Source organism: Anser brachyrhynchus, assembly GCF_964034855.1.
Source record: "Anser brachyrhynchus genome assembly, chromosome: 3".
Lineage (NCBI taxonomy): Eukaryota > Metazoa > Chordata > Aves > Anseriformes > Anatidae > Anser > Anser brachyrhynchus.
This window is the reverse complement of record NC_137696.1, coordinates 50,850,590-50,869,484: the sequence shown is the minus strand read 5'-3', so window position 1 is coordinate 50,869,484 and position 18,895 is coordinate 50,850,590. Positions and strand designations below refer to the sequence as shown.

Sequence of the window (18,895 nt, the reverse complement as noted above, 5' to 3'; positions counted from 1 at the left end):
TAAATTCAGAATCTATCAACTGCAGCATCCTTCAGCAACGAACTGCTGCATAATTGCTTGCTCACAGGCCATGCCATCTCAGCGTATGGGAGCTTCCAGTACAAGTCTGTAAATGAGAATTATTTTTGTCCCCATGGCAACAGACCACATATGGTCACACTGCAGTCAGAAGACGCGTCTGCCATTTATTTGCTTGCTTCAGCCTATCTAGTCCAGCACAATATAACAACGGAGCCAAAACAGTATGGGTTAGGCTTTTCAGACATTATGTGCTTGGCAGCTAAAGCTCATGCTGCCGTCCCCTAGCTGGTACTGAACCTACCATCCCACAAATGCAGAGACACTACAGCCAGCTACACAGCAGCACCTGGTAAGAGAGGCACGTTGTGTTCTCCAAAATTATTTTGGCACTCATTGTTCAAAAGTGTGCTATATTAAATCAACTTTAAGAGATACAGGGCATAGATCATATCCTGTCCCTGACACTCCAGCAGAATCACCTGAAATATTTATAATACAGGCACAGGACTGGATAGGCGACACTTTCCACACCACAGATGGAGGTATCCAACAGGTTTATTGGTTCAATGGTTCAACTGGCCTTTTCTTTTTTCCCCCTATGGATGCTTCCAGGTTTCGTGTTTTGCTAAAATACTCATTGGTTTTACTAAGAACATGTCTGAATCCGTCTCATCAGCCTTACATTAAAAAAAATAAATCTATTTTGTTTTATGGAAAAGTCCCATATACCAATCATAACAGGAAATCATAGCCCTGTGAAATTGTTACATCACAGCAACACATGATGAAAGTGGTTTTAAATCCAGTATCTCCCATGAGCACAGAAACCTCTGAGTCCCAGATTACTTTCACATTTAAGCTGCCTCAGAGTTATTCTTCAAATTAGCCAGAAAACAAGAACAAAGAATAACCAAAACAGATGCTTTAATACCATTGTATGCAGTTGGCACCATTTTCAGTCATTGAATACTTACACTAATTTGAACAGGCTGAACAGCATAGTGTCTCTTGCAGCAGAGAGCACTCAGCCCCTGAAATACACTCATCTGGGGAGTGAGTTATGCCCTTTCTTCATACAGAGAAGAAAGCTGATCCTGACTTCTTACATCCCTTTTTTTTTTAAATGACTATTAGAGAAGTCACAGAGGAAGCTCTCCTGCTTCCGCTTTAACAAATTTAGTCCAGTATTTATTTTGCAGTATATGAGATCAAAATATCTCAGAAACAAGAAGAAACAATTAAGTTGTTTCAGTCCTGAAGATCTGTTTATGACAATAACTTTGCATATGCAATGCACAGAGAGACTTGGATGCCCAGATCAGTTACCTGACTCTGTAGTACTCCTCCCAAATCTTGATTTCTTCTAACCTCATAAGGACAATTATTTTTGATCTGATGGGAAGAAAGATTTTTCCTCAAATCTACCTGTAAAGCCCTAGGCTCTCAGGCAGGACTGTTGTCTTCAGACAGAGGACAGCAGTATCTCTCCCTTTAAGCTGCAGAACAGTGTTCAGCCACATGCTTTGTAAGGAAGTCAACTATTCAGGCCCAGAGAAACTCCCCTGTCCAGCTACTGAAAAGCTGGAGTGTTTTTGTTGTCCTTCTCTCTCCTGCCAAACAGACTATAAGCAAGGAGATTCACCCTGAAATGCCACAGGAGGCATCCAGCACCCATATTCTCTGCTGCAGTACAGTGAACAGGATTTGCAAGTGCTCACCATACTCCAGAAAGTCTTTAATTAACACAAAGGAACACCCTAATCTGGGTTAGATCTACTCTTCAAAATGGCACAAGCCATTATACCCAGACAGCTAGGGAAAACAGTCTACACTGCTGCTCCTGCAGCCGGCATCTGCCTTGTGCAACGTTTATGGTGCCATTAAACATTTCCCTGAGCTGTCAGCTCACACATGACTGCTGCACTGCTTGCAGAGAAGTTCCTCCAACTGTTCACATGTGAACCATGTCTACGTTAAAGGAGAATGAAAGGGGCAGGAGGGGTAAGCAAGGGAAAGCAGTACTTTGATGGCCCATTCCTCCCACAGAACCAGGCACTGATCTTGCTCCAGCTGTACCACTGGGATACTGTGCCTCTGCTCAGCAAAAAGGATCAGAAGTTCTGCTCAAGTTAGCCTGCGTAAGTGTCCTGTAAACATTTGCTCTGCATATTTCCTGTTGGCCAGTCTGATTTAGAAAGCCAGCTATGCCTTTACTTATATCAGCAAAGCTGAGGGCTAAAACCTTCAGCAAGAATGAGGATTACTGTGCCAGAAATAAATTATGTTTAAGGAGATTCAGTAGATTGTCATAGCTGAACAAGCTCTCTCCCTTAACAGCTAAAAAAATTGACTTGGGTACTCCAGAAGTACCTTGACTTCATATTCATAACTGTGTCGTAAGCAAAAGCCTATTAGAAAGGAGGCTCAGAAGTGTTCACTGATATTTACAGCTGTTTAGGTCACCAAATAGTAACATTCTTGTCTTCCTTTTGCTGTCAGAAGTATGCTTGCAATGCACTTTTAAAGGCCACGAAGATACCAATCTAAATACCATGATGCAGTTGTAATGTCTTGAAGGCAAACAAAAAAAATTAAGTAGAAATATTTAGAGAAGATATACTACCTATGGGCCTTTACAAGCAAATAAGAGTACAGAATAAATACAGAAAACATTTCTGTTTAAGCCTACTTCAACTCATTCTGCAATAGCCAGAAGGATCTTCAGCTCCAGCCAGAGGGGATGGATTTCCCAAGAAAACATCCTGTGGCTGCCCTCTTAACACTACCATGCAAGATCCACCACAGTCCCAACATCAGACCTGGCAAACTAATCAATTTTAGACAGTCTAAGTCAAATCCAAATCATTGTAGACACATAGCAGGCACTGCCCACGGCTCTAGGTTTTCCCAAAAGTGAATACTGCAAAGATGAAACATTCCACAGGCAATAGAAGCAATGCAAATGCCATGCCTATCTATTCTGTGCTTGTAACCACAGCACAGTGTACAAACACTTAACTGGCAGATATAACCAAATATAACTAAACTACCAGAAAAGCTAAAGATTAAAAATCTCAGGTCCCTAAGTATACTGCCAGCCCACTAAATTTGGAATTGAATGCAAATGTCAGGTTTATTGAAGAGCCTTGGTCAAATTGTCTTGTTTTCTCCCAAAGCTGACATGACAAATGATAGTGCTTTAAAGACAACTATTAGAAGAAAGAATAGAAGAACGTGGTAAAAGCATGCAGGAACAAGAATAATTTCCTACTGCTCTATGCAGTCACAACAGTGAATCATCAGCCAGTTAAACAGTTAATCTATATGGAAGCTGAACTTAAATTTCTTCTTTTCCAATTCAGATATTCTAGCAAGTTTTCTATTCCTCACCACAGTTGCAGCTTAAAATATTCAATTTTGTTTTAAATGCTACATTTACAGAAGTGTTTACTGCAGAACTGAAGTATTAGGGAAGTCAAAGTGAGGGTCCAGGAGTCACAGTGTTTGAGTGACTCCCAGCTGGTCTCCATGAGGTCACCTGCTTGTCTGCCTAAAAGGCAGATAGTTCTCAAATTTCTGCTTCAAACACAGAGACACTGCATAGTTCCAGGAAGGGGAGCTAGATTCTGCCTAGTTTCTTCATCAACAGGATTACGTCAGCTTTAGCTAGACATCGCAGCCTCCAGGGTTTTCAAATTCTGTGATGAGTATGAAGGAAACAAAAAAAAAGCACATTTTTCACTTGCAAACTGAGTATATACACATTAGTCTTGGGCATTTTTTGTTATTAAATATTCTTTTTAGTGCGGTTACTTCAAGGTTGACTATTCATAAACAGTATGTACACCAACCCTCCCAGCACCAGTTATTTATTCAAAAGCTGGCTCTGGGGACCAAAGAGGTGTGCAAGTCTGCCAGCTTACACACAGCATGACAAACCATATTTCAGGAAAATGACTCAGTAAGTTCAAAATGTTTTACACATTTAATTAAGCCTTACACTAACTCCAGTTGGCAAGCATGAGTATGAATCATGGAAGCTAGATCACAGGAGCAGCTCAGAGCAACACATGAACTTAAATGCTTACTCCGGGAGCTGAATAATTACTACAGCATGAATCCAAGAGGAAACATTCTGTTTCATAGGCAATACACTATGAATAGGAAGAAAGGGGGAAAAAACATAACTAAGCACAGATGCTGACCAACCAATACTAGTATGGGCATTAACATCAAGCCCTCTTACAATCCTCAGCATGTCATCAACTGAAGCTGGAGCACACATCCTCTGCTCTCATTTTAGTCTTCCACAAAAACTGCATCCAAGAATGGATGGCTCACCTAGCCCAAAGACTAATAGGAAGAGACAGTGGTAATGACATTAGCATGAAGTTGTTCATAGTTGTGTATGTCATTTACTTTACTCAATAGTTACGCTTATTATGTGACACTCTTTTGAATAATGTAAGACACTGCAGTATCCTGAGCTTCTTGACTTAAGTAGTATATGCCCTAAAATGCAATATTGATCTGAAGAGGAGATCTGCTGCTGCTAGCAGAAGAGATCAAGCTTATACAATGTAATCCCGGTGCTAAAATAAAATACGTTATACAGATACCTATATATTTTCCTGTTGTTCACAGGTTACCCATCCACAAGACTTGTGACAATTCACTGAACTAAATAAGATGACTGAGAAGAGACTTTTAATATCTGAAGACCCAGAAGACCACGTAAAAATGTGCAACAGGTGTCTAGTTTAGAACGATCCACAACACACCCATAACAGAGCTATAAATCACTTCCCACGATAACAACCTATAAAATTTGAGACCAACAGCAAATTAAAAAGACAGACCACCAGATTGTTGCAGGGAAATGGAAGTGTAATCATTGTCCTTTGCTCCCTTCCACCATTTTATAAGTAGATTGCAATGAAGTAATAAGTTACCCTATAATACTAGCACTACTTATGTATCCTCTCTATCATTGCTGTGCTGATCTGCACAGCAGTTTCCCCAGTCAATATGGGGCCCACAAGATCAAGGGCACCACTGAATGTCAAAGAGGCAAACAAACACCTCCTCTTGCTTCTTGCTCCCACTCAAGTTATGAGGGTGGCACAGCAAAGGCAGCATTAACACCTTGCTAGTCCTAAAGAAGACAGCACTAAACATTTGTTGCATTGTTCCCATTACTTTTCCATGACACTGGTAATAGGACTGCTACCCAAAATATCAAAACAGTGATGGAAGCAACAGGAAGGCTACAGCAATGCCGTGTCCTTCCTCCCAGTGTAAAAATTAAAAAAAGGGTGATTGGGAAAGAGGCAAGCAGCTCTACATATTTTGCCCTAGTAAACAAGTTTTACATCAGCAAAAACTGTCAAGGTCTTTTACTCGCACCAGGGAACAATGGTGTGCATTGCTGCTAGCACTGACCAGAACCACCCAATTTAAGAGACTAGTGTCTTCTTTCATGGTCTTCCATAACAACAGCTCAAAAATTCAGCATGCTCAAAAGACCTGCTACTGATATCACTACCTTCTGCACTGCTTTTATGTTGTCCAGCCATGGCTCTAGCATCTTTTCAGTTTCCACCACTCAGCTGGGATCAAAGCTTCGTATTACACAGCTTTCCTCAAGGTGATATCACAACCCTCTTCCCCTACCATCACAGCCCACTCAGAAGAGTTTAGTTTATTCCAGAGACTAGACATTTCTTATCTATTTGATAAGATCTCCAGAGCAAAGGCTTATCTCCTCCTCTCTCCCAAAATACCCCATGCCCTATGTAGGATGTGTTCTGTGCCTCTAGCGCAAGTCTGCAGCAACCCTACCAAATTTAAAGAAAATGGGTACTCTTTCAGCTTTCACCTAGAAGTTAACAGCATTACACATACCATGCTTAAGTATTCAGCTTTGATATCTTCCATTGTTAGGGACAGAATAATCATAGAAAATAATGTCATTTGTGATGGAGAGTTCCTTCTTGCACCACCAAACCCACCTCAGGGCAACTCAGCTTACCTGGCACCTAGCCCTGCTGGGGTGGCACCCCCAGGGCCAAGGAACACTGGCCACTTTTAGACCAAGCTGCACGTTGACAAGTAGGCCAGACCAAGGAAGATGCCCCAGGGAAGCTTCTCTTCAAACTCCTTCAGCCTACCTCTGCCGCCAACTCCTCTGCAGGGCTGTGGCAGGACAGGCTCTGAACAAAAACCAGGCTGCGGAGGCCCGCTGTGTCCAGTGCAGCCAGCAATGCTGCCACTGGGAGGATGAGGAGTACTAAGCGCTAAGCTTTGTTTTTAGGAACAGAAAGTAGCCTTCCTTCTCCCATTGCTCTCCTTCTAAGGAGCTTTCCAGCATTATTTGAAAGGAGGTGAAGAGACCAGACATTTCAAATACATTCTTTTTAGTTAAAAGGATATAAAACCACTCTTAGTATTACCTCTCTATTCAGCTAGACATGGTGCTCAAGGTAGATTTCAAGACCACAACTGAAGCACATCAAGCAGGGCACTCTGCACCTTTAACTACCTGTGCTGTAACACAGCCCTCAGACACCCTGCAGCTGCTGTAATAGATACCTGTACAAGAGGTCTCTCTCAAAATTTGATTTTTTTTGGTAGAAGAAATATGTGAGACAACATACATTAAAAAAGCATATTAGTGCTTAACAGGAAGCAATCCAGTCACATTAAATAAGGCACATTCCTGGAAATGAGATTGTCTTTTTTTTTTTAAACAGTAATGTATTACTCATTGTTATTTTTATTTTCTTGTGTAAGAGGTACTATTAAATATTTCAGGTTCATCTCCTCACTGCAGATGAGAACTGAGAAACAGACTAAAAAGAATAAAAAGAAGAAAGTTTTAGCTTGGTAAATGTTGAGGATTCCCCCCCTGCTTCCAGATCACTAGAAGTGAGAGCCATGATTGCTGCAGCATACGAAAGGACCAGGCTATCTATTCAGGTTTGTAAACATGAATAAGCATACTTTAATGCCATGTTTAAACCTCAAGGCACCACAAATGACAAAAGACATCAATAAAAAAGGTAGAGTATTTTAATCATCCATCAAACATGCAACTGCTCATTAGCACACAGAATGCTCTGCTTCCACCCCCCACCTCTTTCTTTTCAGATTGGTGACAGAAAGAATCCTACACCAGACTCAAAGAACCCGGTAATCAGTCTGCTAATTACTGACTTCACACAAACAGCAATTAAAAAGGGAAGAAAGCAGCTACAAAACAGAAACAATAATAGTGAAATAACCATCAGGAAATCCAAGCCCACTCCAAATGACACAGATCTGAACAGGGTTAGAATCTGCAATTCACTAAGCTCCTTCCACACATCCAGAATAGAAGTACTTATAAAACTTCTGATTTTAACTTCATGTAACTACTAAGAGGTCATTTGATTATTTTACCTACTTTAAGCAACTTAGATATGAAAAACTGTGTACAGATACTGAATCTGTTTTGAATACCTCAGAATTTGCAGTTAACTTCACACAGGCAATGCTGTAAGAACACCCACCTGCAACCCTAGACGTCAAATCTTTATATTCCAGCTCCACACTTCTCTGGGGTGGATATAACCCTCCATCCTCCATAGAGGTGTTTATACAACGTGAATTTCCTGACACCTGTTACAAATAACTGGCCAAATGATATAAAACGTCTACTTGTTTTAAGTATCCAGGTGCTCAAAGAACACTTTTTTCCCTTAATTTCCAAAGCATGTTCAGAGCAACCACACAGTACAGATTTCACTTGCCGCTAACGTCCAACATGATATAACTCTTGTGAAATTCCAAGAGTAACATACACATGCAAGTACTGACTACAAGCCCTTTAAACTTGCACAAGTTCTGGGTTTGACTCATTTCATCAAATGCAGCCAGACAAGTTAGTTACCCATGGCTCCCCTTCCAGTCAAGAGGGAAAACTAGGCATGTCCTCAAATAAACTGTACCCTAAACCATGTAAGTACTTAGAAACAGCAGCTTATTTTTTTACACCTACAATGACAACAGGATAATTCTGTGTCTAACACATCCCTTTGAGAATATATTTTAGTCAGAGTTGGTGGAGCTACCTTCTGACTTTCCTCATCGCATCTCTGAAATAAAGTAGTTAGAGGACAACTTTTTCTTCCAGATCAGCAGTGTTTGTCTTGCTTCATTCATTCTTTGCCATATCACTTTTTCTTTGGGGAAAATTATTCACAAACCTTCGAAATAGCTAAAAGAATATACAGGTTAGGAGTGGAGGTAAAGAAGAGTATTCAGGGGAAGAAATGGTATTTCAACATGTTTTTAATTAGAGCAAGCAGTAGTCAGCAAGAACATTAGAGGAAAAGAAAAAATTTACTTTTTCAGTTCACTCTAATGAAGAATAATGGACTTCTTCACCCTACAGCTATGTGTAAAATTGTAGTTTTTGTTTTTTAAAGTGGAAACAAAGAAAGCACCGCAGCTCTCTAGGAGGTACCATACTCATCACAGAAAGTTTATCCTTGACTCCAGGGACTCATCTTTCCTGATGACACAAGTTGCTCACAGCTAGCACACACACTTGGGCAGGTAGCTGCCATTATGGAACAGGTTCATTTTCATGAGGGAATAGTTTTCCCACAGATTTTTTTTTTTTAAAGCTAATAATCCTTGTTCAAAACCAAGCATCCTAACTCAAGTGTTTTTACAACTTGCATACAGTTTTAGGATTTCTTTTCCCCATTCAGCATGACATTTGCTCATTGACAACTACTACTATGGTCCAGTCTGCAAAAATAATTTTAAAACCTTTAGAATACAAATATTGCTACATACTGAGTGCCTACCTGGTTATTTGAATCAGAGTTGAGATTGTTTTGGTATCCACTTTGGAGTAAAAAAAATGTGGGGGAGGACCTCACACACAAAATTTCCCTGAACTATATGAGTTGCACCATCCCACTACAGCAGCACTTTTTGTATCATCAAGAAGAGAGGTGAGATCACTCCCACAACAAAGTGCTGATTCATTAAACACTTGAGATGACCGTGGCCAGCACACACACGTGTCACACTTCAGCAGGATTAGAGCTGGTGCTCAATCTACGGCAAGGAAAGTTCTGACACCAATTTTAATTACCAGCTAACGTTGTGTAATTACCAGCTACATTGTTTCATAGATAGGAACCCATCACACTTCCTCATTAGCGTCTCAATGGATATTGACCCTGAATTCATTTTTGGTTCTCTGAGACCAAGGTTTTTGAGAAACAGGATGTGTCAGCCTTCAGCCATCAAGAATTCTCTAGGTGTTTTAACACAGGTTGTCACTCACCGTAGGTCATCAGCATCTTCAAAATAGCTGCAGAAAGTACAAAGTCAATAGTGGAATAACCCTTCACCTCCACAAAGATTTTTTTTACATAACTCCATACAAAATGGAGCATAAACTGAGTTCAATATTCATCCCAGAACAAGTTGCAGTTTAGCTTTAAAAAACAGACACTGCAGATGAATTCCCCAAAATATCAAAGAAAAAAGTGATTTAAGATCAAAGTTATTACATATCAAATCCTTCATAAAAAAGTAAGTCATGGAGATCCAAAAACCCCTTCAACACAAGAATTCAACAACTTACATTGCCTTCATAGTATATTCTTAAGGAAACAAAGATGAGAAGGAGAACAGTGCCCATAAGTTGCCTCTCTTTAATATGTCACTAGTGTAATTTTGTAACTATGTATGCAAGGTCATCTTTTCTCAGTAATCAGATGAGGACCTGCATTTAAGCTCACTCAGTATCTACATTTAGATAAAGAATCACATGATCCCTGAAAGGCTTGTACGGATCTCTGTTTCAGATCAGTGTGCAGCATAAAATCTGGACTCACAGTTAAAGTCATTCATGGACTAACAGTCCTGGTGAACAAGTTGAAAATAAGCCATAAATGCAGCCTTTTTTGCAACATAAGTCAACAGGAGACCAGGACTGCATTGGATAAAAAACATTGCCAGCAGGTCGTGGGGGATGATCCTTCTCTTCTACTCAGGGCTAGTGAGACATCTTCAGTGCTCTCTCCACTTCTGGGCTCTCCAGTCCATGAGACTCTAGAGCAAGCCCAAGGCGGACCACCACAAAAGTGGTGAGAAATGAGAGCATCTGACAAAATGGGGGGACTGAGAAAACTGGGGTTGTTTCACACAGCTGTTTCACTATGGACATCATCATCGTGGTAGTAGCACTAGAACAATGAACATCAAGTTTTCACTGCTATGGGGAGGTTTATGCTTTCCTCAGTATGATCACAACACGTGTTTCTTCAGCTAAGAAATACTGCCATCACTTCTATGTGTAACTTAAAAAAAACTTCAGTGTCATTAGAGTTTGGTCTTTCATTAAGATTTAATAAATTCATCTCCCCTGTGGTCAGGAGCAGAGAGCCTTGCAGTGCATGCTCTCCATGAGACAGCACTGGACACCCATCTTTGCTCCCTCTGATTTTATTGTTCACACTTGCATGACAGTATACAGTGTCAGCAGAAAGTTGTGTGTTTTTGGAAATTCCACCCAGGAGATGACAGTAAATCCAGGTCCTGACATTTTCAGTTTTGCCTTGCAGATTTCATAGGGCAAGATCTAGGGGTTTTACACAGTTCTGTTTCTGGTTGGCTATCAGTACTTCTCCTGCATCTCCCCTCTACTTTCCTGAAACTCCCCTAAAAGCCTTCGGCTAGAGCATGCAAACCCCCTTGGAAGGGTCAAACAAGTTGAAGCAAAGGAATGCTAGCTTCAAACGCAGCAAATTCAGAGTGCTATGAGCTATCTTGCACATATGCTCACTGTCTTGGATGTGACAAAGAACATTGCTGCCAACTACAACTTCAGGAAAGAATTTAGATAGAATATAAATGCCTAACTTGGACCTAGACCAGACCACAAAGCACAGTGCCTTTAAGTATGCATTTGTGCCTCTAATATGTGGTCAAGCTTATTATATATATAAATATTTCTCTATGACCAGTTTGTCACAAAGAATCACTTTATGGAAAAACTGGATCCCACAAATCTAAACAAAGACTGCTCCACAAGTTAAAAATTCCTTATCAAGGAAATCCCCAGTCAACTTGCTTGCCTTTGTGACAGGACAAGCAGTTCATGGTTTTAGGAGGGCCTACTAGGGAAACACCTTGATGAGATCAACCCTAAGTAGCCCAGATACACAGCTCTAGAGCAGCCCTGTCACATGCTGCTCTGGAAATGAGATGTGCCTCAAACACTTGTTGTTTCCAAAAATTCCATTAATCGGCTGTGCCCTCCAAGACACTTAAAGAACTTCTCCAACAGCAAGATCAGCCCTCAGAAGAATATGAAGTGCTGTTTCTGTAATTCATTTGCCACCATCTCATCTGTCTGTACCATACACTTGATAAGAGAAACAGCAAGAAGCTTACATAGCCTAAAGCAAGCTCATGACAAACATCCTTTGAGCAAATGTCACCCATTGCTTTACATGATTTCAATTCACCCCTTAAGTCATACTTCAATGGTCTATGGAAAAACTCTTTGAGATTGGGCACAGTCAGGATATCAGTAAGAGTCACCTCAGCTGCAGCCAACTCTCTTCAAGAGCACTACAGTAAGATGCAAGCTTCACAGAAATAAAACAGTTTTAGACTAAGCCAAAGTCTGACACTGACACAGACACAAAGTCTGACACTGCTGCTGTCTAACATGACAGCAGCAGAGGAAGGGCAGAACAAAAACAACAGTTCCTTATTATATTCTCTGTAGAACCATATAACAAAACCACACTGAGTGAAGTTCAGTGAATAGTGAGGGCAATTCTACATTTCAGTCATATTTTGCTGCCAAGGATTTGTTAGTAGTCACCATGTGCATGTTTTCTAATGCGTCATTACAGCAGGTTTTTCGGTCAGGCGTAAGCACCTCGCTCCCATCTGAAATACAGACCCAGCAATTGCTGAAGTGGGAGCAGACATACAAGAGTTAAACACAATTACAGATACCAAATAGCAAATTGTAGTACTTCGAGCAGTAAGCACATTAAAAAAAAAAGAAACCTCAGTCCTGTGTTCTCTAAGTAATCATTATGCACTTTTTTCCTACCAAAGTTAAAACTTAAGAATCATAAGATGCATCCCTAATGAAAATTAACTAGGTTTAAATTCATTTGGAAATGAAGCAAAACTAATCCTCCTAAAACCCAAGAGCCCACTACCCAGAATTTTAATCCTCAGCAATATTCCAAAAAGATAATGTGATGGATGAGGCCACTTACCTGCACTTAGTTTCAGCCCCAAGCTTTTTGAAAATAATTTGTCCTTTTTAAAATGGAAAAAGTGGAGAAATTTACACTTTGAAGTTATATCTATTTCACAGAGCTCAAAACTGAGACTTTATTCCAGTTTCTAACATAATCAGGTTGAAACTTTTCCCTTAGCATAGCAGAAAGCAAAAATAACTTATCCTCTACCAAAACCCAAACATCACAAAGGTAAAATGTGAAATTCCAAGCAGTAAGGTAAGATTGCTGGAAGATAGGAAACAGAAGCTTAGTGTTTTCAGAAGTGGCAATTCAGGGAAATGTATTTGTAATCTCCCTTCAACCCTGGAGAGATTTTCAGTCTCCTTCACTTTTTGAAATAAAGAAATTTCTAACCATCTTTCAAGCACCCTTTGTTTACTCTACTCAGACCAGCAGAAGTACCTTTTACTGACACCTGTAAAGTGTGTAAAAGCAGTAGCCAGTTTTATAGTCAAGTTTCGCCCTTGGCTCATCATAATATTGGACTTTGATTTGTTCTCACCTGCTTTGTATCTTCTTATCACATTCTATTCAGCACTTAATATCTTTGAGGCAAGAACTGTTTTTCTGCAATTCTTTGTAGAGAAATAACTCAACAGTACAATGCTACAATAATGCAAATAATAAACTCATGAAAAGGTTAACTTAATCTTGCACTGGAGGAAGTGCCAGCCTAATAGATGAGCAGGAATGAATTCAAAGTTTAATAGCATTTAGAGCTAATTAAGCAGGTACAATTCGCAATACAGAAGCAGTGTTATGACGATGGTTACTCTTCCTGAAGCCATTACACAATTTTCTCTGCAAGATAGATATAGATCTAGGGAAGTTGTGTGCCCTTTATTGGAAAGCCTGTAGAAAAACAATATCTGTAAAATAAAGTTCTCTAGCCTCCAGTTAGATGACTATGACCAAAAACATGTTGGTTCTTGCATCTTCAGGGCTTGAAGCATGCAGATAAGAGACAGAGACCTTTTATTTCCATGAAGGCAAGAAGATGATATAATCATTTACTAATATTTGGGAGACAAAGACTTACCTCTTTTACAGGTTCTTCATCCAGGGCAGCATCTTCCACCACAGGCTAGTGAAGAGAAAAAAAGAAAGGAAAAACATCTTTTAAATATACATTATTGCATATATAATGTTGTGTTATTGCATAGGTACAGCCCTAAGCCAAGATTTAGTGCAAAATGTAGTCAGTTTACATTTAGTCTGTTAAATCACTCCAAATTTGTACCACCACACCAGGCATGTTCAATTATTCACGCTTAACACTGACAACCTTTGAATCCAAGAGGATCTGCTTTCTCTCAGAGATATGTAAGCTATGATAAAACTGCGTACTATTTGCTGAGTCTGCACATGACTTATTCAGGTGTTAGCAACTTTAAAAGATACATATATTTACTTAGAGCACATAGAAAAACTGGCACTAAAATTGCTGATGAATTATCAAAGCTGAGTTTGTCATAGAAATACACAAGAATGAATGAAGAATTAAACTAGATTATTCATTAATAAGCTACACTGGAGAACAAGAACAGTATTTCTTGCTAATGAGAAGAGAGAATATATATATGCTTGGAAGAGATTTTCCAAACACTCAAATTCCATGTGAATATTAACACTTAACTTTTCATGCTCAGCTCAAGTCTAAGTGATGAACCCTTTAGGAAACAGGTAGAAAGATTACTTAGAGCTTGAGAATGCACCTCTTCCTTGGGAAAACATCCAAGGCTGTAACTCGCTACCCAATCCATACAGCTTGAGAGGGATCAATAGCTTTGAATAAGCACAAAGAAATTCCAGAGCCAGCAAATATCACAGTGTTCTTGCTTACTTCTCAGACAATTAATGACCTCCTGAGTCAACAGGTAAAAGAAACAGGACTTTGTTCCAATCTTCCCTTGCAAAACATAATACAGAATACGCCGTCAACGCATTTCTCCTTATGAAACAATTGATTTACTATAAATGTTGTCTTTAATATCTGCAAGTCATTCACCTGAGTCATGCACAGGCACTCTTAAATGCATCTGTTTTAAAAGGTTTTCTGGCATCAAGAGAGGAATGAGAAGCAGGTCCATATGTATAAGAGAGGAACTGTCTCCCTCCTTGCCTACCAACTGTGAAAAGCTTCCGTGAAAAAGAACAACTTGCAGACAGTCATGAAAACATTTTATCCCACACAGACTCAGAGCCCATGACAGCTCCCTAGAAGGGGTTCAATCACAAATGTTTAAGATGCAGCCAACTCAGTGAAGAGTCAATGCCATCACCGATGGAAAAGATGACTGGTCTTCATGGACAATAGCCCATGAGAGATTAAATTAATTTCTACGCACCTTAACTAGATTTGAGCAAAGGATCCTTTATGAATTCTATCCACAGCATAACTTAAGAGAGTTATAAACTCTAGCATCTATTTAATGTGCTTAAAAGATACCAATAAATTCAAGAGACTAAGTGGTGCTTTATCTGTTGTTCTTATCTAAGCCACAAAAAGTTTATGCCTGTAATTCCCTAATGTCTGTAAACTTTTTATAGCTGAAATCTCATCAGGACTGATTATCTCAACATAGCTCATAACTACAGTGTTCCTGAAAGCAGGAAACACTGAACAAAAAACATCTGACTAACTAGCTTTCTAAAGGGTCAGTTACTCTTGGTAAGGAGACCCACATAGTCTCCTCCCTTTAACTGGGAGAAGGACCTAGATGTTCCCTGACCAAGGGAGATGAAAATGGAAAGCTGTTGTCTCAAGCAACAGTCACTGGGCCTTAGTGCAGAGCTGAGAGCTCAGCCTATGATCCAGGGGTGTTCTTCCCAGGGGCTGATGCAAATAAAGCAATCTGGGCAATGGTTGCAGTGTTTTCTGTCTAGGGCATAAAGAAAAATGCTGGAGGAACACACATAAAGATTAGTTTTAGGAGGAAGGAAGAAAGCAAATGAGCACATGGACTCTGAATACTGTGGTTAATGGAGAGGCAGACTTGGTTTTGAGAAAGAAGAGCACAATTTCTGATGTCCAGCAGAAAATTGTTCACAGCGAATACAGTTATATACATCTCCTGATTGACAACATAGCTCAACAAGGTGCCAGCTGACTACTTTGAATCAGGAAAAATATGCGTTACCCAAATCTTGTCTGTTAGCACTCAGACTTCTTGCACAGCACAAACTGGAGTAAGAGGCCGTGCTCATTCAAGGGAGTGAACTACAGAGTGCAAATCTCTCTGAGCCCCCAAACTAGCTCTGAACCTAAGGACTCCATAACAAGCTGCACCGGTATTACACACTATAGTATCACTGCAACTGTACTGCTCAGGTATTTAGGCTAGCACTTCATACAAAAACCTTCTGCAGATTTCAGCAACTCAGCTTTTGAGACAAGTGCTGTACCTTCCCTGTAGCCTGGAAGTTTAATTCACCTCTCCCTCCCAACACCCCTACCAAAATCCATTTCAGAACTCTGGCCAAAGAGCTTGGGAAGTCTGCAAGAGTAAATGAAACTCAGTGGTACAAGACAACACACACACACACACACACCTCTCCCAAGTTTTACTGGTCCATTTACGTCACCTGATACAGCCATGTACCCTGAGCTAGAAGCAGTTGACTAAGAACACATCACTTTTATTGCACTACAAAAGAGCAACAGAACAGCTGAGGAACCAGCTGTGCCTGTTACTGCACAAAACCATGATACCTTCCTTCCTAGATACAAGTAAGAGTCCTAAAGCACAGGTAGAGAAGCCACTACAAGACAAATCGTGAGCATGTGTATCACAGCAGCCAGGCAGCTATCACACCATTACGTGCTTCCAGCACGACCCTGGAAGCACAGCCTGGTGCTTCGAGTGGATGGCTGAGGGTCTGACTTCCCCCGAGGTTGTGCCGATGCCAACCCAGACGCGAGGATGCTCGGAACCCAAAACAGACGCAAGGACCCCAGACTCACCCCGGCCTCAAGTCAGAGGCCACACAGGCTGCCCTTTCACCACGAAGCGAGCCCCCCCGTTTCCCACCCCAGCACAGGCGGGCAGCTGCCCTCACACCGTGCCCATCACCGCACCTCGGGGCTGCCCTGATGCCCCCTGGTCCCCTCCGGCTTTGGGGCACCAAAGAGGTTTCCGAGCCGGGAGCGGAGGGGCTGCAAGATACTCGGAAAGGAGGGTGGGGGTCCCCGCAGCCCCCCCGCTCACCTCCGTCTCCATGGGCTCCACCTCGATGCCTTTCCATAGCTCCAGCAAGTGGGCGATCGGCATGCTGGGCGATGCCTGCCGCGAGCCGGGAGGGGGGAAAAATAAAATAAAATAAAATAGAAAAAGCCGGAGGAGAGCGCAGCGGGAGGAGAGGATGGGGACGGTGCGAGGCGGCGCCGGGACCCTCCGGACGCTCGGAGCCCACCCAGCCCCGGGGAGCCCGGGGGAGCCCCGCTGCGCTCCGCTCCGCTCCCCGCCGGTGCCGGGGATGCTGAGGATGCCGAGGATGCTGCGGCGCTGCTATGGAGACACAGAGCCCCCGCCCCCGGGCCGGGCTGGGCCGGGCCCCCCAGCACCGGGCGGCCCCTCCGAGGGGCGGGGGGTAATTTAGGGTCAGCCCCGGGGGGGTCTGCCCACCCCTCGGCTCAGTGCCAGGGAGCGCTGCTGGCAGAGGGGCACGTGAAATTTACCCGGCCCCACGTTCCGGTATTAAAACACGTAAGCCAGGAGATAAGTGCTTGTTTTCCCTTACTACGCTGCCTGTAGTAAGCCTCTTCCTCTCCTCCTCCAGCTCCCGCAGCCTATTGCAAGCTTACTACAACTGCCATGACACACCGCGCCAGCGGCAGGCACCACGGTCCCTGCAGGTGCTCGGCCAAATCCAGGGTGACACGGGCAGGTTACCTTCTTCTGGCAACTTAATTGTCATCTTATGAAAGGCACGCTGCTGCTAAATAAGGCACTGTTCAAAGAACCGTTTCAGAGCAAATACTGTGCAAAGTGCGTTTCTCTTCTGCTCCACACTCAAAAAGCCACGGTTTATTTCCATAGCAGCAGTGCTCTTCACTACGATTTGCACAGAGGAAGGGTCAAGCAGTGTTCTTCCCTGGATGCCATTTCAGCTCCCTGTGATGCTGTTCAACAGTAAGCTGCTGAACCCAAAATACTACACAGGGTTACAGGAGAATCAACACCTCACTGACCGCAGTAACAGAAGAGGCACATCAAACAGGGCCAAGAAGAGAGCTGTGTATTCAGATGCTCCAGAACTGCAAGAACTCAGTCTTAATTCTCCAGTGAAATATGAACACTTGTCCTGGCATCTACCAACTTTGAACTAACAACTTGTAACACCGATTACGCAGCTTCATCTGCTTTACAGAACAATTAGATACCTACATTACCACTTCTAAAAAAAAAGTGTAGGTGCAGTCAGTCACATCGTAGACCCATACCTGAAATCAGAAGCTGCAGTACCTGGCTGCTGCACAGCCCCTGTCTCTCGTGCTCTGCCCATGCTTCTCTTCCAGCAGCACAAGCCAGATGGGGACGCATTTACTACTTGGAACCTGATGCACAGGCGCCCCTGAACTGCCTCCTGGTGCCCAACCTATGAGATCAGAGCCAAAGTCAAGTGAAAAATGCATTCAGAGTACAAACCCAGAGGCCTTCATTGATCAAATGGACACATTCCCAAAGACATACAGAGGTTGTACATGATATCACATCATCTTGATTTTTATGCAATCACAGAATGGTTTGGATTGGAAGGGACCTTAGAGACCACCCAGTTCCAGCCCCCTGCCATGGGCAGGGACACCTCCCACCAGACCTGGTTGCTCAAAGCCCCGTCCAGCCTGGCCTTGAACATGGATTCCTTCCAGAGACTGGGCATCCACATCTCTAGGCAATTTTTTCTGTGCCTCACGACCCTCACAGGCAAGAATTTCTTCCTTATATCTAACCTAAATTTACCTTCTTTCAGCTTAACTCTATTACCCCTTGTCCTATCACTACAGGACCTGATAAACAGTCCCTCTCCAGCTTTCTTGTGGGATTCCTACAGGCTCTGGAAGGCCACTCTTCTCCAGGCCAAATAACCCCAGTTCCCTCAGCCTGTCTTCATAGGAGAGGTGCTCCAGCCCTCTGATCATCCTCACAGCCCTCCTCTGGACCACAGCTTTGTTTTTAAAAGCTTTATGTTTAGCTCTAACAAGATTAGATTTTAGTCTTTGGGACACAAAGCTCAGGTGCCACAGGCTGAGAGCGACAGTAAAATGTCCACAGCCAACAAGGAACAGCTGAAATTGGACATGCCCAGATAGTCCTAGGGGAAGCCAATCAAGGAAACAAGCTGGGGATCGCTGACACCTGCATTCAAGTTACACAACAGGTGCAAGCACATCTAATATTTTAAAAAGTCTTTTCTAACAGATTAAATTGCATATCTCAAGACACCAATGTTTCCTTAAATATCTATTACTAAATCTTGGAGTAAGCTTTTTTTAAAAAAAATATTTTCATGTTTGTTTGGACAGTCTGAATATGCAT

General features: G+C 42.0%; 1 protein-coding gene across 1 annotated transcript in view; it reads right to left on the bottom strand.

Annotated features, from left to right (window-relative positions):
• The window catches only part of RPS6KA2 (ribosomal protein S6 kinase A2), a 302,905-nt gene extending 285,739 nt beyond the window's left edge, over positions 1-17,166 (bottom strand). The window contains exons 1-2 of the mRNA XM_080588462.1: positions 16,565-17,166; positions 13,396-13,440 (exon numbers count right to left, since the gene is read on the bottom strand). Coding sequence (XP_080444588.1) covers positions 13,396-13,440; positions 16,565-16,627 — 108 coding nt within the window. The 5' untranslated portion in view covers positions 16,628-17,166. The remainder of the gene's footprint in view (positions 1-13,395; positions 13,441-16,564) is intronic.
• Positions 17,167-18,895: the final 1,729 nt, after the last annotated feature.